This window comes from Lingula anatina, chromosome 4 (assembly GCF_051362555.1).
Source record: "Lingula anatina isolate TDL-2025a chromosome 4, LinAna3.0, whole genome shotgun sequence".
NCBI classification, from domain to species: domain Eukaryota; kingdom Metazoa; phylum Brachiopoda; class Lingulata; order Lingulida; family Lingulidae; genus Lingula; species Lingula anatina.
This window is the reverse complement of record NC_141770.1, coordinates 22,044,158-22,069,893: the sequence shown is the minus strand read 5'-3', so window position 1 is coordinate 22,069,893 and position 25,736 is coordinate 22,044,158. Positions and strand designations below refer to the sequence as shown.

The following is a 25,736-nucleotide window of genomic DNA, read 5'->3' as shown; positions in this document are numbered from 1 at the left end:
CCTGACACGGTTAACGCGCAAGCGCTAATGCACGTGTTATCTCGGGTCAGCGAAGCCGCATGTATGTGATGCAGAGTGTACGTGGCCGTTTCCGGTGTACGTGGTATAGTTTATATGTTGCTTGACCATTTGAATAATCTCAGTACTAATACTTTCCTGTTTCCCTTTTTCACATTTATTCATTTGAATCATAATATCTCCTTCATGTATATAAGAAATTATAAATGTGCTCCGACCTGCTAAAAATTGTCTCAGGTATTGTAGGAGAGTTACATAAAATAATTTTTATCCAAAATAAAGTGAAATTACAAAAAAAAAAAAAAAAAAAAAAAAAACGCTTAACCGAACGGTAGGGATACCTATTTTAATCGATTACCCAGCCCACGGACGCTCAATAAAAATGAAGTAGTTCAAATAACGTTTTTCCGACATAAACCTACCTCATTTTGCAACAATAAAGTTATCTTCATATCGAACACACAATTTATATTTTGAATTTTGATATGGAAAGTGTTAGGTTGGTAAGTTAAATTATACAGTCCTTGTCATAAAGTAGAATGGTCCTTAACCAACTAAAATGTAAGGATTTCAAAGGTTCTATTCTTTAACTTTGTGTATGTTGACTAAGGTTTTCATCCTCAGTGCAAAGTGATAGTCAGGGTGGCAGCACCACTTTTAGATATGTTTAATATAAAAACATTATATAATGAAAATTTAATCATTGTTAAAACATCTTAAAACAGTGGCACAAAATCCAAACCTGCCAGAAGATTATCTGCCAGCTGTTGCTGCATGTACAGTGAATATAAACAGTGAGAATTTTTAAAATACGTGGCTGTAAGAAGTGATTACATTAAAATTGATACCAATCGATTATTGACATATTGTACAGCGAAATTCTTCTGACTTTGCAGCAAATCTGACGCAAAGTCCAGTGCTGTTATTGGTACAAGTCCGCCAGGTGCAGGGACCATAATTGGTACGTTATTTACAAAAATATTTTTATTTCTATTCTCTTCATTAATTACATTTGAACTTTTTGGTTCATTGTCCCTGAAAATTCCTCAAATTTCACCACAGGTGATATTTGAACTATTATTATTTTAATTGCTATATTACACAATAACATATTTGTTACTGTACCTATTAAAACAATTCTTTAGCATAATAAATGATCATAATTAGTATTCATATCTAGCAAAGCTATCTAATGATGAGCATTTTCCTCCTCCCGTCCCGTTATTCATAAATTGAACTGAACACCCCCTAAAACAATTGTGCAGTCTCTAAATGTTTTATTCTCTAAAATAAATGTTCAAAGATCACAACCTCCCTTTTGTAAGAACAGAAGCTATCAGAAATAACCGTAAATCATTACTCCTAACTAACATGTATGTTCACTTTTTAAAGAGATATTCAAATTGTGTATTTTTCTAAATAATGCATCAAAATTTGGCCTTAGGTGACCTCTGTCCTACTTTATTTACAGGATATTCAATATGACAAAATTATCTTTACTGATTTCTTTAGAACTAACCTTCAGCTGTATAACGATTAAAAAAATATTGATTTATTTCATTTTTATGGATGTTTGCCTTCAGCGTGAGTGTTATATAAATAATATATATATATATTTGAATCAAAGCTACGTACATGTACTTCAGAGAAAGTGTTTCTGACTAAATGGGTTTTTTACATGATGCTAATGAACCTTTGATTGAAGGACTTTATACTAAAAATAACTTTTTTGGAAATCTCACAAGGAACAAAAACAAGGTGGGTCGAAAAGTTCATTTCTGGTGAGAAAATTTGAGCTATGAGCATTTTTTAGGTCGGTTATTTCACTTTTTGGGAAACGCATACAATACATGCGCACTACATATAGTAACTATATGCATGTATATGCCTGTATTGAATAGGACTGGGTGAATCACAAATTTCTGAGAAGTAAGTGTTTTCTTTGGCGGAAAATGATAGGCGCACACGTGGCAACTAATTATTTCACAACAGCCATCTAGGTCGGTAAAATGGGGTTTTTCAAAATGTCAGACAAAACGCCCTGACATGAGTTTCATCATCGACAATTAAAGGACCCATTGTTTGATATACACTTTTTCTTTTGTTTATAGGGTTGTAAAATATGTTTCTTAACTTAGCTGTCGCATCTAAAATAGAGTTTGGTTACCTTGTTTGTTGATACATGTATTTGCTGTAAAGCTCGATGCCAGATCTCAGTCAGTCAAAACGAGAAGTGATAAGATAAGATATCTCAAGTTCTGCCGAGTGAATTGTAAGGAATAATCAGAGGTATCGTTACCTCAAGTAACCAAAGGTTGAATGTTTTTAAATTATTAGAAGAGATGGATGGAATTTTTTTGTTCTGCACGAAAGCAGCAATCACTATCATGAAATAAAAGCAACAAATCAGTTGTTTAGGAAATATACAGTATCTGGATGTCCAAGAAATATCTTTCCCACTTTGCAAACATTTCCAGCAGAAAAACTGTCACACTGGGTCTACATATCAAAAGCACTGTACCTCCTGTACTTGTATCTGATGCATCTTATATCATTAACATTTTTTTGTAAAGTTTTGATTGAACTCATTCACTTTCATATGTCATTCTTTTTAAGCCTTGCACTTCACAGACAGTTAATGCTTCATGATTTTCCCAAATGTATTTTAATCCAACATACTTTTGTTGGGAATGTTCTCCTCAAAGAAACTAAAATTACTTTTTAAAGATTTCCTTGGCAACTTCTTTTCTGGCCTCAGTTTATGACATGAATTTCTTCTGGCTTCTTACATGTAGAACAAAGGTGTACCATCCATCCTATCGTAAAAATTTTAAAAGATTGACGTTCTGGTAAGGGTTATTGATTATTTATTATAATTCTCTGTTAACGGTCAGCTCAAATGCTATCTGAACTCACTGTAAAATGCATCAATCTCAGTATTAACATCAGAAATTGATTTTTCGTAAGAAAAGACACATGACACACTTTCGTACCTTTAGTTTTGTTGATGAAACTCCAGGCAGGACGTTTTGGCTCCCATTTGAAAACTGTCCTTTTACTGACCTAAATAACTGTTGTAGAAAAAACGATGTCTGTATTCAGCATCAAATTTCGCCTCAAAAATACTAGTTATGGAAACATTTTGAGATTTACTCTACCTTATTTGTACAATGTATTTATACAATGTACATGTATGTTCCAGCAGTGAACTAGGAAACAGCGAGACTGATTCGAATACATGGACTAACAAGGCTGTAGGGAGACACAGCCAAGGACAGACATACATTATATTCGTCATGTGCGCCTACATTGGTGAACCCAGATAAGACGAAGGTATCAGCGCCTGCGCTTTAGTTTTGGACTATCCAGGTTTTGAGGAATAAGCAGGACCTTGGTTCCAAACAGAAGCGATCGTGTTTTCTAAATTATTTAATTCGAGGTCTTCCCTGTTAGCCTGACTGATCCGAAATTTTAAAGGTATGTGTACATTTAGAGCTTCAAAATCACACCATATATTAAGTAGGGGCACTGATGAAATTACGTGTAGGTTCGGTAACCTGTGCATGTACGTGTGCAATATGAGTTCAGCATGGTCTTGAAAAACGATGGTGGTACATGTAATTTAATTACTGGTGCATGTAATTTAGCTGACCAATAAAAGTGACATTGAGCTTGTTAGAATTGGGTCTGTTTCCAATAAAAGATCGAGACCCGTACACCAGTATAGTACATGTATATTGTATTCTCAATATTCGAGGCCTCATATTATTTCTAGTATAGGTGATATAGAGGAAACGAAACATTACGCTAAGGCCTAGCTCCAGCGTGGAAGAAAGAAAAGTTAAATTTGAACGAAAAAATTTAATTAAACACACCCTGATACACAGCTCGACGGTCACTCATTTTTGTGTTGGCCCAGTGGTTAACTCCGCAGTTGGGAATCCTAAGTGTCTTCCTTTTTTAAAAAGTAAAATAAAATAATTTTTTAACATTTAAAAATATCTTACGTTTTAATAACGACTGTGGTCGTTGTTATCTTGAGCTCGAAAAGTTAGTTTATAAATATTCATTTTATTCTAAACTCACTCACCTACCGAAAGCGGTTTCAGTAACTTCTACGTGGAAAAAAAATTTAAAAAGAATAGCAAAACATACGAATTTAGACTGTTTCAAACGCGAGTACTGGGTAAATTCACTTTCAAATTCAAACTTTATATCATGCTTACTAGTATTAATGATGAAAAGATTCTTTATTTTTCTTTCAAGCGTGCCCATGGGTAGCAATGAAAAGTGCTTGTTGGTGGTAGGCATAGATTTCGGTACAACATATTCGGGTTATGCATATTCGTTTAACTATGAGTATAAGATTGAACGCCTAAAGATCCACGTGCAACAATTGACGAGAACAGGCAGTGGGGCTGATTTCATCAAAATACCCACAGTCATCTTGTTTCCCCGCTCATGCAAAGATAACCATGATGTATACTTCGGACACGAGGCTGAGGATAAGTACGCAGAACTGGTGATGGACGAAAAGTCGGACAATTGGCTCTTGTTTCGACAGTTCAAGATGACCCTTTATTACGAAAAAGTAAGTTGATATAACATATTATACTTAAATTTGCTTTGGAATGCATCATATGGTCTGTTTGTTAAAAAATCTACAACATACAGTTAAGTCCAAAAATGGTCATAACTTTAAGACCAAAACTGTTCTCTACTCTGACATAGGAGGAATTGTCAATTACCTGGAATACTGTACTTTTTCCATATACCAGGAAAGACATGGCTAATGTTTATCTCTTGACATTCTTTACAGAACCTTACTCGTGCAACAACACTAGAATCGGTCTGTGGGGTACATCATAGAGCTTTGGACGTATTTTCAAAGGCAATAGGCTACTTTAAGAGACACCTTATGAATTCGATTAGAAACGAAGTAGCTTCCATTACCATGGATGATATAGATTGGGTTATCACGGTCCCAGCAATTTGGAACGATGCTGCCAAGCTAATATATAATTTTATTTTATTTTACTTCAAAATACCTGAATACTAGACTCTGTGATCTGATAATAGGTAAATTTGATTACTAACTTGTCCTTTGCCCCATCACACTATTCCCTCTTTCACAAATTTTGCCATCTTCCCATCCGGAGATACACCTTTAATGTAAACTCACATACTGGGACTCGTGAGGCGACATCAGGCAGACAGTCTCAAATGTTAATTTATTGATATGGTGCATTATATTCAGGCAGGAATCGAGAAAAATCAACTCATGTTGGCCCTGGAGCCGGAAGCCGCATCTCTGTACTGCCGCAATCTACCCATTGACAGAAACACAGATGGCGGCAACGAAATAAATGCCTCCCAACCAGGAACAAAATACATGACACTGGACATAGGAGGTAATTAAATACCTTGTTTTCAAAACAAAATCTATGCACTCGTGGTCAATGTCATTGGATAAGCGAATTTTAAAACCACGTGAAAATAAAACCGAAATATGGGTCGGCTCCATAAAAGGAGATCAGGATAATATGGCTTGTTAATCATAAACATTTGGGCTTTAGTAAACAGATAAAGTTTCATTTTTCAATAGCTTTAAAATAATTAAATTGAGATTGATCAGCCAATATTTTTTCTTCTGATATCAGGGAAAAGATGGCTGTGAAAGGTATTGAAACCTACATTTATCATCCCTCAGGTGTGCTTTTAGTCAGTCCCCACCCCTCCTCTGCTGCCCCCTCCCCCTGAGGAGTAGAAGATAAAGAGGTTGGGTAGCTCAGTCTCATCATTTATATTGAGTTTTGCCTCGTGTAGCCTGATGTTAATAACTTCAAGGACCTCGGGGTGGGAGTCACGGTTTCTCTACCCCAGTATTTTGACGTTTTTTCTCTTATGGTTGATGTTATTACATCGTGTTCCGTCTTTGTTTGATGTTGAATGAGGGCCGATTTTGGCAACATTTTAGATCGATTTTTAATGCTCTGACATTCTCTGTGTTAGGGACCGACCAGTCTCTCCAATGTATATGTATAATCAATTCACCACACGTAGGGTACTCACATATTGGTACACCACACCATTTACAATAGGAAAGACTTAATCATTAAGTCTGTTTCCCTGACTAAGAGCTTGGTTTCCAACGTAATACAGTCCTTACGTCAAAAAGTCCCGTTTCACAAAGAATCTAAATGGCCGCTTACGTCGTTTTTTTTCTAAGCTGCTAGCCGACCAAGCCTAGCCTTCTCGTGAGGAGACTGAAGGCCAGTAGTAGGGTAAACGCTTAAAATCATGTTTTTGAGTTTTTTGTGTGTATATATTAATGAAAAAAGAATCTAACGTTGGATGTAATAACTTTTGCACCGCAAAATGTGTCTTTTGATGAGTTTTTCAAAAGACACGCGCTGTTACAACCCACTTTGAAAAAAGTACGCACTTTGAAAAAATTTTTCAAATCGCGTTAAAATCGTGGACAGACTCAACCCAATTTGAAAGAAAAATGTAATATTTCAAATTGCTTCAAACAGGCACATTTTCACACTTTTGACAAATTTTGAGAAAAATGTTAAGATGAGTATCTGTCTATGCCTAATCACCTGACTTTCTATAGGCCTATATATACAATGGCCTATTTGGTAGAAATGTGGTTTCTTGGAAGTTGTAGGCCTATAAATAGCAAACCAGGGGCCCGTTGCTCAAATCAACAACAATAGAACTCCTCATAGAAACGAGCAGTCTGGGGGTCTTCCCCATAATATTCTTGAAAATAAGGAACAATTTATAATAATTTCACTTCATTTTGGCCTATCAAGTTTTATTTTCCCTTTGCATTTTCCGAAATTTCTTCTTGCCTTTTGCATTCAACAGATTCATTCAAGAAAATAAATTGATAATAAGCATGTCAACTGAATTCATAACCTCAAGCAAAATGAAATAATTTATGAATGTATGTTCTTAACGCAGTTTGAAATAATTTTTCTAACTGCGTTGACCCAGTCCACCAATTTAAGGCAGTTTGGGATATTTTTTCAAATTGCGTTGACTCTGTCCACGATTTTAACGCAATTTGAAATATTTTTTCAAATCGCATTGACTTTGTCCCATTTTTTACGCGATTTAAAAATTTTTTTTCAAATTGCGTAATTTTTTCAAAGAGGGTTGTAACAACGCGCCCCAGTCAGGCTGGTGACTAAGCCACCCCTCTGTTGCTAAGGGCCGTTGCCATGAGGGGGCGGAACATGGTTCATGAGTTATAAGGCGATTACGTGTGCGGTAATAGGTAATAATTCTTACAGCAGCTATTCATAATATAATTAATAACTTCATGTTGGCCTTAAGTACGGTGAGTGATCTGGTATTAGACGCAACCCGCAAGAAAACGCAGTAGATACTCCAGCGCAGTAGACTACTGCAATCATACTGCAAACATGCTTCGATTTGGGAGCTAATTAGCATATTTGAAACATGCTTCTATCATGCTGCTAATCTACTGCATTAATGCTCCTCTCTGTACAAACCTATGTACTTTTTGGAGTAGAATTGCAGTAGGCTATGCTGCATTTCTACTGCAAATATGCTCCACACCACTACTGCGTTAATGATTTTTTGCTACTTCGACACTACTGCATTTTCGTGCGGGAATCCACAGTAAAATGCCGATGCAACTTTTACATGCTTCAAAAGATATGAATAGATACTTTTTTTACAATCAACACGTTCGTGGTTTCAAAACTAACCCACACTCTGTCATTTTATTCAAAAGCCTTCTCTCAGCCACTTTTACCGCTGCTTCTTGTGCAGCTGAGCGTCTCCCCTGTATCTTAGCTGCCATTTCGAGAGATACCGCTCTGAAGTAATCACTGGATTTTTCCGTTGATCTGACAATTACTAACTGTCATGCAAAATAATCCTGCAGCGTTACCTGTTAAAAACTCGTATTAACACAAGTGACGGCCAGTTGCTCTCGACAGGTAGTTTCATCTGATCACTTTGCCGATAACAGAGAAGGAATCTCCCAGGTAAAATTACTCAATTGCCGAGGTAGACCCATAGAAACGTTCAAATGCAACTTTGCACCTCTTAATTGCGATTACACATAATCGCCTTTGTTAGCGCTTCTTTCTACATATCCTTGACACCCTAGTCGGCATCACTAATTTAGGGCCTTCTCCAGAGCTGTCAATCAAAATGGCAGCACGCTTACAAGTCTAACGCGTGGTCGGAAAATGTAACAAAAGCACGATTTTCTGGTAATTCAAAGCACCCAAACATTTTTTTTTAGATGACAATGAGCAATAGTTCCATCTGATCGTATAACCGATAACAGGTAAATTTCTCAGCTAATTTGACTAATAATCTCTGTTAACCAACGTTTTTGGCTGTTTTAACAGCTTTCCAGAATGACGAGATAAGTATTTCAGTTTCAGGTATATCTCCCTATCTATAGTTACGAAAAGTGCACTTATTGTTGTTAAAAATGTGGACTATTGTCCGATACCAGGTATGTTGGTGGAAATTGTTTGTTTGAAAGTTATCGTCTTTTGAAGTGTATAACCCATTGAAATATGGGGTAATTTAATGTAAAAGACGATAAAATCAAAAGTAAATAGTGAAAGACAATTTCTTGGTACCCGATTAAAGTGCTTTCAACCAGTTTTATGAGGCCGTTTGAATCACTTGAATAGCCATCTTGGTTATAGAGAAAATCCCAAATCCGAAAACGCCCCCCCCCCAAAAAAAAAAAAAAAAAAAAAAAAAAAAAAAAAAAAAAAAAATTGGCGCTACAGCGTCTTCCGTTGGACACTGCACTTAATCTCTGTCTTTAATTGGCCTTTTGGGAAGCATGTTTTAATTTTTTATAAAAAAAAACGTATAAGTCCAGGGCATTGTTTCTATGCCTTTGATCGTTTTACTACAAGTGGCCTTAAGTCAGCAAGCTCAACTAAAAATCGGTAAATGAGAGCATAAACAACAAAAATTTGGAAAGAACATACCTCCTTCAAGATATTGCGTTATAATATCCTTGCATAGCATTGACGTTTATTGAATATTTGAATAAAAAAATGAAATGCAACTGCACCCTGCCGATCGGGGGTTTGTTTATGGTTTTGACCGCTAGACGTCCGACATTAGTGTTCCTAGACAAGCTAATGTTTTACTGTTATTTGAAGTTGTATTGAAGTTAAACTAATCAATAAAGTTCAAAATCAAACTTTGTTTATTTTTTGACTGATTTTTATTGTTGATAAACGATCGTTCTCGGCCGAAAGAGGTCATGAAACGCCATGTCTTGTGAAACTTTAGGGATTTTAAACCTCCTACTCTTGAAAAGTTTCTCGTGCGCGTCGACTACGGTAAGCACACCTACCGTGTAGCTAGGACTTAAGATGTTTTGTGAAACACTCTTAGTCGACTGCAGCGTAGTCGATCTAGCTAGGTCATTCAGCTCGAGCTAGTCAACTACGGATTTAAGATTATGTGTGAAACGGGTGCCTGTAGTCTTTCTTTCAGGCACCTGATGTAAATGAAAACAGCATACAGGTATGCTACGGCTTTACTCTCGTCCTCGGGTCAAATTCTGCCTCTTGGCTCAAAATTGTTTCTGAGATGCTCTGTTCTGGTCCTGCATCTGTGAATGCATATCCATTATGACGTTATCAAACGCGTTCCCAAAATTTTCTGCGGTCTTCACTTGGAAACCTGCTAGTATGACGTTTGGGCCTGAGGAACTAGTTAATTGAAGTTAAGCAATCCAATTACCGGTTATTTGGTTCATCCGCGAGATCAAAAAGCTAATTAGAGGGGATGAACTAAGGGTTAAACAAATGGCCAAATCGTGGCAAGGCGGATGAAAGCACCAAATTTTGCATGTCTTTACCTTTTGACATACTTAATCGTTCCAGAGCCGAACCCTCTGTAAAATTTTAAAAATCCAAAATGCAATTTATGAAATTATATAGAAATATATACATACTATGTTGATTTTTATTAAATAAAGTATATTCTAGTGTTTTCCACATCCTTATTACCCATATTCTGCATATATGTCAGATAACAAACGAGTGTCCTTGGATTTTTTGAAAAATCCAAGATGGCCCCGTAGGGCATAGTAATACATGTTCAAGGGTTTTCAACTAATGCCAACTAGGAAGATGCATTGTCCACTATCTTATTAATTTTGTTTCTGACTGTTTTCCACATCCTTATTACTCAATTTATATATTTGTGGTAACTAACCTTTATTCTTAGGCATTTCAAGGAAATCCAAGATGGCCGCCATGTCAAAGGAATACTAGTATAAACATGGGACTTCTTCCGCCAGGGATATATAATAAAAAATTAATAAATTAGGTTTATTTCTGAATATTTGCCACATCCTTTTAATCCATATAACATATGTATCTGATGAGAACGTTATGTGTTTCCTTTATATTTTGAAAACAAAACAAACAAAATGGCCGCCATTAGCCATTAGAGGTGGGGTTCAGTTAATGCCTGCTAGAGACAGGCTTCCATATAAAATGAAGCTAAATTCAGGTATAACAATATGTTTTTCAGTGTTTTTCATATCATTATTATCCCATGATACATATCTGTTAGGTAATAAATAAGTATATTTTATCATTTTGTGGAAATCCAAGTTGGCCTTCTTTTCCAATAGGAAAACTGGTACATTGGAATTTTCAGGTACTCGTAAGGCAAGGAGCTGATCTTGATATTTTGTCAACTGGCAGCTATCTTGGATTTTCTCCGAATAGTACTCAAGGATTCATACACTTTCTACACTCACAGAGTCTTTCAAAAGGGAAAAAAGGATAGGAAAACATTTAAAAACAATCTATAGTAAACTACATTTAAAATGTACTCAGTATATCTCTGGCATTATGTGAAGTATGTGTATGAATATTCTTATGACAAAAGGCAGCCATCTTGAATTTTTTTCAGAATACCCAAAGGTGCTTACATGCTACAAACCAGGTATACATCATAGGGGTAATAATAAATTGTATAAAAAATATTTTAAAACAAACCCATGGTTATGTAATTGTATAATGAACCATATGTCTCTCTTGCAGCAATTGAAACCCACCAATTAGTATTCCTATGTCAAGTTGTAGCAATCTTGGATATCATTTTCTCAGAATGTCAAAGTATGCACACTATTTACCCACCAGATACACCAGTATATCAGCGGACTAATAAGGATGGGCAAAAGTTAAGAAGCAAACACAATTTGTAATAAACACTATTTCACCCAGGTAGTAGACCTGGATGTGCCATGGATGTGCAATTGTAATAGTATTCCTATGGCCAATAACGGCCATCTTGGATTTTCTTAAAATAATCAAATATGCACATTTATCACTTGCTAGATACAGTCTCAGTATTAAGTTTGTGTATATTACCCCGTGCACCACGCTGAATATAGCGATAGAAAATATAATAGAGAGAGTGTGATAATGATAGGGTCGCTAAACGATTGTTGACGGAATATAGTGACCAGCCTGGTCGCCTGGGTAGGCAAGCCCCTTAGAGTACTTATATAAACAAACGGTCTCCCGTAGTGAACTAACATTTTGTTCAACAGCTTCGCGCATGCAGCGGATTATGTTTGTAGTGACACTATAGCTAACTGCAGTTAAATCTGTGAAACTATTTGCTTTTCATGATTAGAGAATCAAAAAGTATGAGGATAGGGAGTTATTGACTACAAGTTTAATTTTCTTAAGAAGCAACAAGAGTAGCAACTGTTTTAAAGTTGGCAATAGAGGGAAAGTGTCTGATGAGTCCATTACACGATTAAATTCAATGTTTCTACCACGTGCATAAAATATGCCAACTGCGTTTGGATAAGATCCAGGTATAAGTAGTTCAAATAATATATGCAATTGAAAACGAACAACTAATATAAGGCTTTAGAAATTACTCAATAAGGATGTTTTGAACGGAAGAATGGAACCCGAAAATGGAACCTCACGCAAAAGACAATAGAACAAAAACAAACTAGAAAAGCACTCCGAGAGCGCAGACCTCCGCCAAGGCAGCAATTTTTTATTATTATTGATTGATTTTTAATCCGGATCACCACCCAAAACTAATATCTTTTAAGATAATCCATTTCTGACCTACCCTGAAAATTTCATCAAAATCGGTCCATACCTTTTTGAGTTATGTTGATGACAAACAGACAGACAGAAAGACAGGGGTGAAAACATAACCTCCTTGGCGGATGTAATAAATGTGTGATCAGTACGGAGAAATTGAGTATAATTTCTTGTGAGTTTGTATGAAAATTAAGTCAGTGAAAAAACAGTGATCTTTAGAGTTGATCTTCACAAAGCGCACGCTTTCGTTCTTCATAACATCGCAGTCTTCTGTTAGCTTGGTATTGCATGATAATCTAAGCTACCCTTCACATTTTACAGACAAAATCCTTTAGACCTTTCAACACTGCCGGTCTCCTCGAGAATCTCCCAATTTAGGGACATATCTCCTGATTCCCCGATTCAGAAAAAAAAAAATCCCCTGATTTATCAGACTAGATCGCGTGGCGATAAAATGTGTCGCTAGATCTTGTAAACACAGCGAAATGCACCTAGTGACTATATTCAATGTGCCGTCACTTAATTGCTTTCTCGATTTCATTAATTGACGATAGTAATTACAGTAGACAAGGAGGAGGAAATGCTGAAGACAAAACAACGTCGGGTCTTTGTGTGACTTTCTCCCTAAACGCTTTCTATGTTGCTGTCAAAGAAAAAGGAACCGAGATTCCGATCATTTAAACCGCTGCTGCTGCTTTTACAGGTAGACTTCCTCGTTTATCATTTAAAGCCCAGCAGACCCAGCTTGAGGAATGTCATAGTATCTACAGTACACTGTATATCAAACCGTGGTACAAGTTATGAAAGGTTAAGCACAAAACGATAATATGAGGGTATTTTTCATTCAAGACAAAATTAAGTAACTATGATGTGTGACAAAGCTTTACGCGTACTTAAATATACTCCAGAAACATATGGAATTAGGCTAGCGACGTAATTGTAACCTCAACCTGAGGTATCCCCGATGAAAGCACCACGATGATTACTAAAAAGCGGAGTACAAAAATTAACTTTTTAAAATATCGATTACAACATGCTTTACAATGACTGAGTCGTAAAAGGGTAATTGGACTTCTTTGCCTTAGAAACAATTCATTTCGAAATTTAAAGAAGCATTTTTTTCGGGTGGCGTAGGGGGGGGGGCATATTTAATATCAGGTGATTCGTTAAAGCCGAGGAGTGCTTCACTATCAAATATGTTAATCATATGTCATAAAACACTATATAAAGTTTTTTTATGTTACGATCTGCAACATTTGTTCATTTATATAGCAGAGTGAAGTTAACGCCAGAGGTAAATAGTAACTCATACCGTAATCCTTCTTATCCACTTATTTAAATCGTATCAAAACGTCTGATACACAATGTTCATTAATGTCATAATTTTGGCGATTTATTGAAACCATATTTGTACAAAGTACGTTAGCATACGTAAGCAACAACCAGTATGAAGAACAATTCCCTTTTTAAGTGAGGCAAGACACCCTCTTCACACTGACTATAACCTTGATAAAGAGTGCGTTCCCATAGATTTAAATCGATCCATCTAGATCGACCTAACTCCCTGGGGGTTCACGCTAAATTGATGTCAGCCGAGCGTGCACGGTAGTTAATTACCCCCTTACAGCTATTAGTAGGCGGGACAGACGCTTAAGCCGGCTAAGCTGACAGTAATCTAGTGAGACTCCCCACAGGGATAGATCGATCTAAAATCTGTGGGAATGGGGTCAAAGACATTATGCAACAAGGCAAAGAAGTTATGTAAAGTTCTTTCAACTCGTGTGTGAAAACACATTCTTTGTCTCTTTTACAAGACAATGGAGGCGAGCAAGTGGAGTAATTTCAATATTCAAACAAAAAGGAAATTAGTTTAGAAAGCTTACTTTGGGTAATCCCTTTGCTTGTTCGAAGGAAAGAGATAGATATCGCGACGTGACTCCTTTTATTAAACCTTCATTTGTTCGTGTAAAAGTGTGAAAGACAGGCAACGATCTTGAGTCGCTGTTGATATTGTTCTCAATTAATATTGAGGTATACCTCCTTCGCCTACATGTAAACGTGATACTTTTCCTTATGTTCACTATATTTCTTTTTAGGTGGATCAGACAAGGCGTTGAGATCGATAACAGTAGAGGTTAATCTAAACAATTAGATGCGATTTTTGTGAAATTCCTTATTAAGTGTTGATCATGTACCTAGCATGTTTAAATTCTTGAATTTTTAATTTGTAAAATCGTTCATGCACGGCCTCATTTTTATATTACTCTCAATTTTTTTTTTGCCATAAATTGTTCCTTTTTGAAATTGCTATTCGCTGCTTCTTTCCTTATTTCTCATTCATTATCATTCATATTTTATAATACTTGAATGCAGTAAGTTTATCAATGAATTATAAATGTATAAATTAATGCAATAAGAATTTTTTGAACAGGTTGATGCTGACGCTTATGAATGCTAATCAAACAAACAGTTCGCTACGGGAGAAGGTTTAGTGACACACGGTAGCATGGGTCCAAGCCTCTTACGGCTATAATCCTATCGCCACAACAAACAAGGGGGACCTTCTGCCTGATGTTTCCTGCTGTTAATTACACTAGTTACAGCGGATCGTTGCGCTCGCGCTGGACCATAGATACCGGCGTCATGGGGTTCACTCGTCTAAGTTATTGTGTTATTAAACCTAAGCTATTGTGTTTTTGCGTTTGAATTTTGAAGGGATTTATACGGCTCTCCATTGTTTGTCCACCCCCTTCTCTTCTTAGGATAGGGATTAAAATATTTCAAACATTTTTAACCAGTACACAACGGAAACATAATTATTACTACCACTGTATGTATCACAGTGTAATAATAATGTGTAAAACACTGAAAAAAACTGACTTTGATAGTGGAGTATGTTTTTCCTAGTTGGCATTAGTTCCAACCCTTTGTAATACTAGAAATATTCATGTGGTATATGGCGGCCACCTTGGATTTTCTCTTGGATTTGCACAAGAACACTTCCTAGTTACTCACCACATAATATTATGTGAGTAACAAAGATGTGGAAAAATCTCAGAAACAGACTTAATTTGATATTGGAAAACTTATCTTTCCAGTTGCCATTAGTTGAACCCCCGTATACTAATATTTCTGTGGCACGTGGCAGCTATCTTGGAATTTCTCAAGAACACTTCCTACATGTAGGTACTCACCACAAACATATTATGTGGGTAACAAAGATGTGGAAAAATCTCAGAAACAGACTTAATTTGATATTGAAAAACTTGGCACATGGCAGCCATCTTGGAATTTCTTTATAAGTCCACAGAAACTCATTTGCTATCTGACATATATGCATAATGTAGGTAATAAGGATGTGGAAAACACTGAGAAAATACTTTATTTGATAAAAATCAACATAGGTAGGGCCTATGTATAAATTTCAATAGAATTCCATAAATTGGCGGCCATTTTGGGTTTTTTGGCCAAACGGTAAATTGCTTCAGAGGGCTACGGCTCTAATTTGATTTAGAATGCCAAAAGGTAACTGCGTGCCAAATTTGGTGCTTTTATCCGCCGTGTCACGATATTTTCGCTAAGCCACCCCGCTAAATTGGGTGATATTTCATAGCATAAATTGAAAAAGAAAAAACGCAGGAAATCCTTGCGTCCCAAGTATTATTCATTCTCTTAATGCCTACACCCTACCCAATCACTTGCAATTGATACTCTTGTACTTGGTTAATGTTAAAGATCCGAAAGATGAGAGGCGGCAGACTCACTCTTGAAGAACTTGGCGGATCGGGTCACAAAATAACGAAAAAGGCAAATGAAGTGTCTTTACCTATGTTTTCAGGGTCTATGTAAATATATATATAAATAAGTTTATTAAAACATGCACCCAAAAGGTTGAAGTTATACATAAAATGGAGCGAGAATAAAATTTACAAATTAAAATAATGATATACAGGTAAAATATAGGATATGCGAATAGAACTTAATGAGATAAAAAAAGGATAAATTAAAATAAATGAATAAAATAAATTTCTGCACAAGCATCTGAAAGTTAGTGTAAAAGAGGATGGAGTAATGATAATTAAATACAATAAAGGCCAAAATGAGTTTCAAAAGTAAAACTTCGACCACTAATGGTTTAATAAAGAGAAAGGAATAAAAGTGTTTTTAAAACGTTCAGTTCTAATTCAGCTTGTCTGTGTCATTTTGTATTTTTGCAAAGATTTGCAGAGTTCAACTCTGCGCTCTTTTAATAGGTTTTGCTTTGGCTAGAGCATCAACATAAGTTAATTTAGGGAAAATGATCCTAAGTGCCCTTGACTGGATGGATTCTATTATTTTACATTGTTCTCCAGTTAATCCAGGGTGCCACACAGGACAAGCATATTCAACCACGGTCCGAATTAAACTCTGATATACATGAACAAGATCAAATGAGGACAGTTTAGCACGTTTAAGCTGGCGCAGAAAAAACAATCGTATGCATGCTTTTTATGTACAGACATAGATGTGTCTGTACATATAGCCATCATCTGCGTCTGTCGTCGCCGTCGTCGCCGTCGTCGCCGTGCAGTCAGCGATAACACGATAAGTGGAATACCGTTTTACATTTTGTATTCAAATTTACAGAACTGATGAATATTCATAATACGCAGGTCAAGATCGAAAATCAGCATGATTGGGCCATTTTTAGGGAAGTTATGCTGTTTTTTTCACTTTTTTTAGCATTTTTATAACACCGATAACACGATAAGTGAAAAACCTTTTTTACTTTTTGGCTTGAAACTTTCAAAACTGATGAATATTCATAATATGCAGGTCAAGTTCGAAAATCAGCATGATCGGGCCATTTTTAGGGAAGTTATGCTGTTTTTTCACTTTTTTCAGCATATATGCAGCACCGATAACACGATAAGTGGAAAACCATTTTACTTTTTGGCTTGAAACTTAAAAAAACTGATGAATATTTATAATCCGCAGGTCAAGTTCGAAAATCAGCATGATCGGGCCATTTTTAGGGAAGTTATGCTGTTTTTTTCACTTTTTTCAACACATATGCAACACTGATAACACAATATAAGAAAAACAGATAGGCCAATTGCCATTATACTCACAGGAGTAGTCAAACTAACTAAAATGCAGGTTGAGTTCGAAAATCAGCTTAATCGGGCCTTTATTTTAGAAGTTATGCTGTTTTTTCACATTTCCTCAGATTCAATTCTTAGGTATGTTAACAGTCTCATTATTTAACTAATAAGATATGTAAAAGTGTTTGTTTGTTATTTCCTGCATCTTTACAACATTGTTAATTGATTATGTAAAAATGATGGTAAACTTGTTATCGTGTATTGTGTAATATAGTGTCAAAAATGGAAATAAACTCATATCATTGCAGTTTGTCAGATTCAATCATCCACTATGTTCAAAATCTCAGAATGGAGGAAATTGGACATTTAACACTGTTCTATTGATATTTTTCCCATCTCATCAATTTTCTTAGTTGGTCATATAAAAATGGCAACAAACTGTTTATTTTGTTTTATGTTAAAAAAAGTTAAAAATGGAAATAAACCCATTGTTTACATTTTGGCATTTTTAAGATGTGACTTTGAAGTTCCATGAGCCTGCAGACCTTTGCTAGTCACATTTTCTGAATATCCATGATACTAATATTTTATTATTAAAAATTGATGTTCATTATGCTGTTAAACATTATGTAATATTGCATCAAAATTTGAAGAAACCCCTATTTTGGGCACTGCTCCCATGATGACCATTTAAGAAAAACCATGTCACTTACTGTTTTCAAACTTACAGGAAAGAAACATAGGGCTAAAATACAGCTTCAGTAGGCAATGCAGTCTGTTTGGTAATTTTTTCTGGCAGTTAAACAGTTTTTTGTGAAAATTTAATTTTTCACATATTGGCATTTTCAAGGTGTGACTTTGAAGTTCCATGAGCCTGCAGACCTTTGCAAGTCACGTTTTCTGAATGTTCATGTTACTAATATTCTATTATTAAAAATGATCCAATTAAAAAAAGTGATCAAATTTTCTACATGTCCATGCTATTTATTGTCAATAATCAAAAATTGGTGATAATTAATCTATAATTTATTATGTAATGTTACATCAAAATTGACAACTATTTTTGCATTGCTACTGCAAACATTATGAAAAGAAAACTGTGTTACTTATTATTATTTTTAACTTACAAGTATGATTTTTAGGATTGGCATGCAGTTCAAATTAGAAAGCCAGGTCAATTGGGTTATCATTTATTATTGAATTTATGCAATTTTGTGTGAAATTTTCATTTTTCTCATTCTGGCACTTTCTAAGTATAAACTTGAACTCTGATGGGCCTGAAGCCTTATGCTTTTACTTTCGTCGTTGTTACCTGTTGTGCATAATTAAAATTTGATGTTGACTGTGCAGTAAAACATAATGTATTATTGCATCAGAATTGGTAGTCTCCTATTTTGTGCATTATTGTTTTGTGCTTTTCTTAAGATGTGACTTATGGGCCTGAAAGACCTTTGAGAGGGTCAGTCTGTTAATATCCCTTGGGTATCACTTAGCTAATTTCTGAGTTATAAAGTCATTTGCCTAATTGATAGGCCATTAAAGGAGATTACATAAAGCACACTTGTTGATATTTCCTTGTAAACTCCCAAAAGTTAAGCTCTCTGCTAGATTAATAATAAGGAAGCAGTGATAATTATGCAGGTTATTATATATATATATATATATATATATATATATATATATATATATATAATCAAAGACTAAAAATTTGAATAGCAGCTTCATTGAAATTATATTTACCTCAGGCTCTGCCAAGGAGGTTATATTTTCACCCCTGTTTGTCTGTCATCAACATAACTCAAAAAGTTATGGACCGATTTTGCTGAAATTTTCAGGAACTGTCAGAATTGGGCCAAAAAGGACAATGATTAGTTTTTAGTGGTGGTCTGGCTCAATAATCAATCAATACTCAATAATAATCAACAATTGCTGCCTTGGCAGAGGTCTGCACTCTCGGTGGTTTTCTAGTTTTGTTGTTTTCCTTTACAATTTTTTCTCAAACACTTGCATTTGTGACTTTTAACTCGCATCCGCTCGAGGCAGGCTCTGCACATTTTCTGTATTTCCACATAAGCAATTGTATTGTTTTTTATGTCTTTAAACATTATATAATATTATTTTATGCACTGTCATCATTTTTCGAATATTGAGACTTTCAACATGTGACTTTGGTCTCTCATGGTCTTGAAACTGTAATCTTATTGAAGGGGTGGATTGAGACCATCTTCTGGGTCTTCTGGAAGACAGGTTATTAAGTTTATATTGACTGGTATCTATTTTTTTCTGTTGGAAGACCATCAAAATGGAGGATGGATCAACTTAGATACTTTGGAATACTGTCAGAAAATATCTCAGGGTCCGCTCCTGTTATTGACCATGTTACCTGTTGTGCATGATTAAAATTCAGTGTTGACTGACAGTGCTATTATAAGCATTATTTATTATTGCATCAAAATTGACAAAATGACCTTTTTTTATAACTTTATTTTCTTTTTTTTTTGTCTGTACATTTGACAGCTTTGCTGCCTTGTTTATAGATAAAATCAACATGTTCAGACCATTTAAGATTGTTAGTGATAAAAACACCCAACAGTTTGAACTGGGATACTTCGTTGACATGAGTTCCTCTAATATTAACTGATTGACATTTTGTCTCTGATTGTGTAAAGTTTACTGTCATAGCTTTTGTTTTGGTGGCATTTAGTCTCATATTGTTTCTTTCATTTCCAGTCAGTGATTTCATTTGCGGCCTGTTGTAATCTACTAGAGGCATTAAAATCGCATACCTCAAACACGGTTGTATCATCCACGAACTAGTAGTCTGGGCAGCTAGCCTTAAGGTCGTTTATCATGATAATGAATAATAAGGGACCCAACAATGTTCCCTAAGGGACGCCACCGTGAATGTGCTGCCAGCTAGAGAGTACGTTTTTGTATTTGACCCTTTGAGAGCGACCACAAAGGAAAGACCTTACCCAGCTGACAAGGGTATCAGGTACCGGTACACCTTGGTTGTGAAGTTTACGTAGGAGAATGTTGTGATCAATTAGGTCAAAGGCCTTTGAGAAGTCAAGGAAAAGGATCCTGAGGAATGACTTGCTTTTATGTGAAGGCTCAAGACCGCTCATCCATAAGTGGATTAGTTCTTCTAGGGCATATGTTGTGGAACTGCCATGCACAACACCGAACTGCGTTCTATCAATTATTTCAAAATCCCAAATCCACTTTACTATGAAAGATTCTAGAACCTTGCTGAGAATTGGTGTCAAAAATATAGGCATGAGGTCACATTCAATTGACTTAGGTTGTGGCACTTTAGGTAGTGGAACCACATCAGCTGATTTCCAGATTGCAGGAACATGTCCCTCAAGGATAGAGCTGTTGAAAATTGCACATATTGGGTTAGAAAGGAACCCAGCAAAATCTCTCAGAATCCAGGTTGGTAATTGGTCTGGACATATTGCTTTGGAAGTCTTTAACTTAAGAAGTTGTTTTCTACTTCCAAGGGGTTGATTGTGAAGTAGGATGTGGTGAAAGTCTCATGAAGATCGATTTGTTTGGGATCTAGAGGAATGAGGCTTTCGCTGACTGACTTGAAGAAGAGATTGATTTTGTTGGTGAGCTCCGTGTGTTGCCTCCACACACATTGTCAGCTAGATTCTAGAGAATTATTCATATTTGTCATGCCACATAATTCCTTGGACTGTTTCCACCAATAACGGGGGTTGGTTGCTTTCAGATTTTCCACTTTGTTATGGTAGTACTTAGATTTAAGATATCTAGACATTCTTTGCACTTTATTTCTGTATGAATGGGCTGCTTGCAAATCACCCTTTTTAAAGGCACTCTGTCTCAGGAACATAATTAAGATGTTTCTGTAAGAACTAGATTTACACAATTTTCCTAAATATGCAAATTAGGATCACCATTACTGAAAAACCGTTTTACTTCTGTATCTCCGTAACTAGGCAAGCTAACATGACAAATGAAGTTTCTACACCTAAGTTCTCAGGGACAGGGAAGGTGATAATGCAGATGTCTTGTCTGATGGGTAGCACTGACTTTGTGAATCGTGTCCGAGTAGCACCTTTTACTGTTTCTTCCCTGTATCTGTCAAACACAAGTCAATCTGCTGATAGTTAGAATCTGCCTTCAGAACTGCTCTTACGTACGTGTCAGGCAAACTACCAAAGGTCGCTGCATTGTCAGGCTTTCCCATTGCCAGTTTTTGCCCATCAATTATAAGGCAAGGTGAGCAGAGGCGGATCCAGGATTATTTGAAGGGGGAGTCCGCGGATGCAAAGCAGACCCCCCCCCCACTTGGCAACGGGTTAGGGGCCTGTTGAAGTGCCCCGAAAAAATTTGGTATTTAAGAGGGCGAACAGTGCCATTTGGTAAGGTTTACAACTATGATTCAGCTAGTCAAAATTATAATTTCAAAAGGGGGACCAGAATCCGAAGGGGGGGGGGGGGGGTCAGGGCCCCCTTGACCCCCCCCCCCTCTAAATTCGCCACTGGGTTAGGAGTCATTCAGTTTAATTTCATCAGGGTAGACTACGTCTTCTGTTTACCTTTCTGTTAATACAGTTTGGGTCTCAATGAAATCGTTTAGAAGCTTGAGAAACTGCTCAGACTTCAAACTTGCTATTAACACAGAAATGTTTTCCGTATCGTCAATCATTTAATTGGATTCAATAGAATATCAGAAGATTAAAGCTAACATTCAAGAAATTTTGTTAATTAAAATGAGACAATACCAATGGGTAACCAGTAATAAGCTAATGGAAAAATCGCTGAAATGAATGGGGTGAGATGTCATCGTGTACTTGAAGTATACAATATGGAATATTTTAGTTCAAAAGCATAGTGTTGATAATAAATTAACTTTTTAGAAAAGTTGATCACATACGACAATTGTGATCAGGTATATGTGTAGCCAGGTGTGTTGCACAGCACAAAAAGTCAATTTTCAGCTCTTTTACTCTTCAGGAAATGGGTCTGAATATTATCTTTACAAGCCTTTTCAACGGTGTAAAGCTCTACCGGAAAGGTCAGGGTCTACGGGTTTACTACCCTTTTATGCCTAAGCTTAAAATTGTAGTTGCACTATTACTACGTCTTTCCGATCAAGTATAGGCGTCAAAAAACAACCTCTTTACAACTCCTTTCCGATCAAATATAGGCGATTTTTGACACGTCTTTATAACCCTTTTCCGATGAAGTAAATGCGATATGAGGTACGTCATTATAACCCTTTTCCGATCAAATAAAGGCGATTTTAGGTAAGTCTTTACTACCCTTATCTAATCAAATATGGACGATTATAGTTATTTCAATTACTTATAGCACTGATAATGTTTCAAATTCATGTAGCATTTCATTTAATGAGAGGAAGGCTTGTGAATTTTCAATTATAGTAATTTATTGCAAAAAACAACAATAACCATTACAATGCAGTGGGAATTATGTTTATAAAGCGCAATACAGCTACTATATTTCACAAGTGGAAAGTCATCTTACACTAATGTATTATTTTGTACACTCATTATACGCACACCCTAAACAATAGCGAATACCATTAAAAAATTTACCTAGTAAAATAATCACGCAAATAAATACGAACCACATTTAAATACGACTTTCCAGAACAAAATCTAAGCAAAAGTACAATTATAGGAACGTCACAGATTCATAAGTAGTCAGGCTTTTTCCATTATTTATCTGACATCTGGTAAACATATGATGAAAACGAAAACGACTGCTACTTATCCATCGACTTAATGTATTTGCAGAGAGTGGCCGCTCGTTAAATAACATGCCAATTATGTGTGCCCTAATTGCCTGACCCCGTTTTAAAAATTACACTCATTAGGTATTTTTGTTCACATTGAGTAAGGCGATGAAGCCTACACAACTGTAGCTTCCAAGGAAAGACGAAATATTGTCACCAAAACCCCTACAAAATGCGTAGGCTAGAGAAATAAAATAACATTAAAAATATGTGAAAATTAAAAACAAGAGAAACGCAACACATTATGTGCCTGAAATATCCGACTAACTTAAAGTATTTAATCAAAATCAAATAAATGCTGCTCAAATTCTTAGAGAAAAAATGTACTTTCAGAATAAATCTGTAGAAAATACAGCTATTTATTTCTTGAGGTGTGTGAAACGTTCATCTTATTTAGCGTGATTCGTGAAGCACCCCATTCACGCGACTTGTGAATGCAATTGTTTATTCTCCGCCCTTCGTGAAACGAAGACATTATACCCGGTGATACGTGATTTTCAGGATATTTTTAAAATGCCTACTATCAGTGAGATAATAATACACTGTAATTTGTGTATTGATGATTTAGCTTCCCGCGTACTGTGGTCATTCCCCTCCCCAATTGGACTTTCAAGACTGGGCCTGAATTAAAACATATCAGTTTACTTGGGATCACAGCAAAATAATATACAAATATATGTTCAAATATAAGAAGTACTGATCTCATTGTAATAACAATATATATAAAAACAGTAAGTAAAAATCAATCACCGTAAAGGAGATATATAAACATATTTCATGTTGAATACTGTGATATTATCTAATCTACAACTGTGGACTCTAATCGTCCTTGCGTGTAAATTATTTTCCACACATCAAATCGCCCTTGCGTGTAAATTATTTTCCACACATCAATTGGAGCACTTCTTTAGCCTGGCAGACCCCCGCGTCAGATATTTCTGCCGTTGCCCCTTTCAACGTCTTCCCCTTGTTCAGTGCTGCTATCGCCCTTTCCTTTTTTCCAGTGCGGTGTCCTTCTTAACGGTTTCTGTAAAGATATAACGAAATGATATCAAAATATAATGTGTAATAAGGTATTAATAACAACTGGGTAAAGGGAACAGCATCAGGATTGAGAATTACAAGAATGCATGTAGCCCACCACTACAACAGACATGGAGAATGTAATAAAATCAAAGACTTGGTAATTTATCAACACACATTGATAATCAATTATTAAAAATGAAAATAAATGAATATTATGAAAATAACAAAAGGAATAAAACCACTTACTGTCTTCATCCTCTCGTTTTTCCTGCACATTAACTTTGTACTCTGTGGCTATCTTCACACCACACCACATCCTCCCCTTTGTAGTTGCGATTTAATATTCGTTGTTTAGGGGTGGTCGGCTCATGTCTTAGTTAAACTAACTCTTATCAAAATAACACGATCCAGGACTGGGCCCCTGGGGACGTGTGTTTTGACAGCTTTAAAAGCTTTGAGATTGATATAATTATAAGATGGCCGCCGGCACAGGACATGTGTTTAAAGGTCTCTGATTGATTCACATAATCACTGGTTACCATAAATGCAAGATCAACTATAACAGGATGAACATCCATCTAAAGTAAGACTGAACACCAAGAGAATATTTCATAGCAAAAAAGAATCAGGATACTGAGAAAACATTGAATTATAAAGTGGCAGGCATAGAAGAGTAAAGAGAGACAATATGGAGGACCTCTACACTGTACTTGGAGTGGACAAAAGCTGCAAAAGTGAGGAGATTAGGGAGGCCTACATCTCAAAGATCAATGAACCTAATGGCAAAGATTCACTCCAACTAGTAAGTGAGGCTTATTTCACGCTTATCAACCCAGTTAACAGAAAGAAATATGACTCAGACATGGGTATTGAAAGTGACTATGACTATTCAGAGCAGTATTTTGGCCCAAACGTCGAGGCAGTTACCCACAATAGCCAATGTGCCACAGTAGCAATGAGCACAGTAAATGTGGTGAAGAGATGGTTAGAAGCATGTCGACAGTACCATATTCCATCAGAAGACTACGAGGTGAACGCAGGCACTGGACGTCAGCTAAAATTCCAGTACAGCAGCCCAAAAGGAGTAAACCTAGGAGGAATTTCTTTAACCTTCTACCACACAGCCAAATCAAAGAAAATTCATGTGCAGGGGGCCGGATATATCCTATGGTTAGCCCATGATTACCCAAAAATCGCTTTATTGATTTCATCACCCAAGACAGTGCAACCAAGTAACAAGATCAGAGAAACTTCAATGGAGTACTGTGAAGAAACTAACAATGAAACAGCAAAAGTCTCCACACCAGAGCACCCTGACACAGGACAAACCACACCAAAACTAGGGTTTAAATCAAGAAGAGTTTCCCAAACCTCACCTAAAGGCTTCAAAACTAAAAACTGTACAAACTTAAAGGAGATGAGGAGAGACAGGGACATAAACAGAATGCAGGAAACATTGCAGGCGGTAGAAAACCAATACACTCAGATTCTACTACAAACAACTGACTTCAAAAGACAGGAAACCAAAACCAACAACAAGGAGGCAGTCTTGGAGATAGTATCTGCAAATCACAATGAGGTGTTAAAACAATTAACACTGTTAACAAGTCAAGTAGCTAAGCTGGCAACAGAAATGGACAGCTTGCGCACACAGGTGTCCTCTGCTAACAAAAGGAGCGCTGAAGTGGCAGTACAATGTGATTC

General features: G+C 36.1%; 1 protein-coding gene and 1 long non-coding RNA gene across 2 annotated transcripts in view; one reads left to right on the top strand and one right to left on the bottom strand.

Moving 5' to 3' along the window:
* The first annotated feature begins 3,387 nt into the window (after positions 1 to 3,387).
* Positions 3,388 to 25,736, top strand: part of LOC106160527 (heat shock 70 kDa protein 12A-like) — a 35,702-nt gene continuing 13,353 nt past the window's right edge. The window contains exons 1-4 of the mRNA XM_087011156.1: positions 3,388 to 3,495; positions 4,285 to 4,609; positions 4,838 to 5,034; positions 5,257 to 5,429. Coding sequence (XP_086867282.1) covers positions 4,292 to 4,609; positions 4,838 to 5,034; positions 5,257 to 5,429 — 688 coding nt within the window. The 5' untranslated portion in view covers positions 3,388 to 3,495; positions 4,285 to 4,291. The remainder of the gene's footprint in view (positions 3,496 to 4,284; positions 4,610 to 4,837; positions 5,035 to 5,256; positions 5,430 to 25,736) is intronic.
* LOC147762576 (uncharacterized) lies at positions 22,620 to 24,489 on the bottom strand. Its single transcript, XR_015333912.1, has 2 exons — positions 24,279 to 24,489; positions 22,620 to 24,033 (listed from the first exon to the last, which is right to left on the bottom strand). It is a non-coding gene; the product is annotated as an uncharacterized LOC147762576 (long non-coding RNA).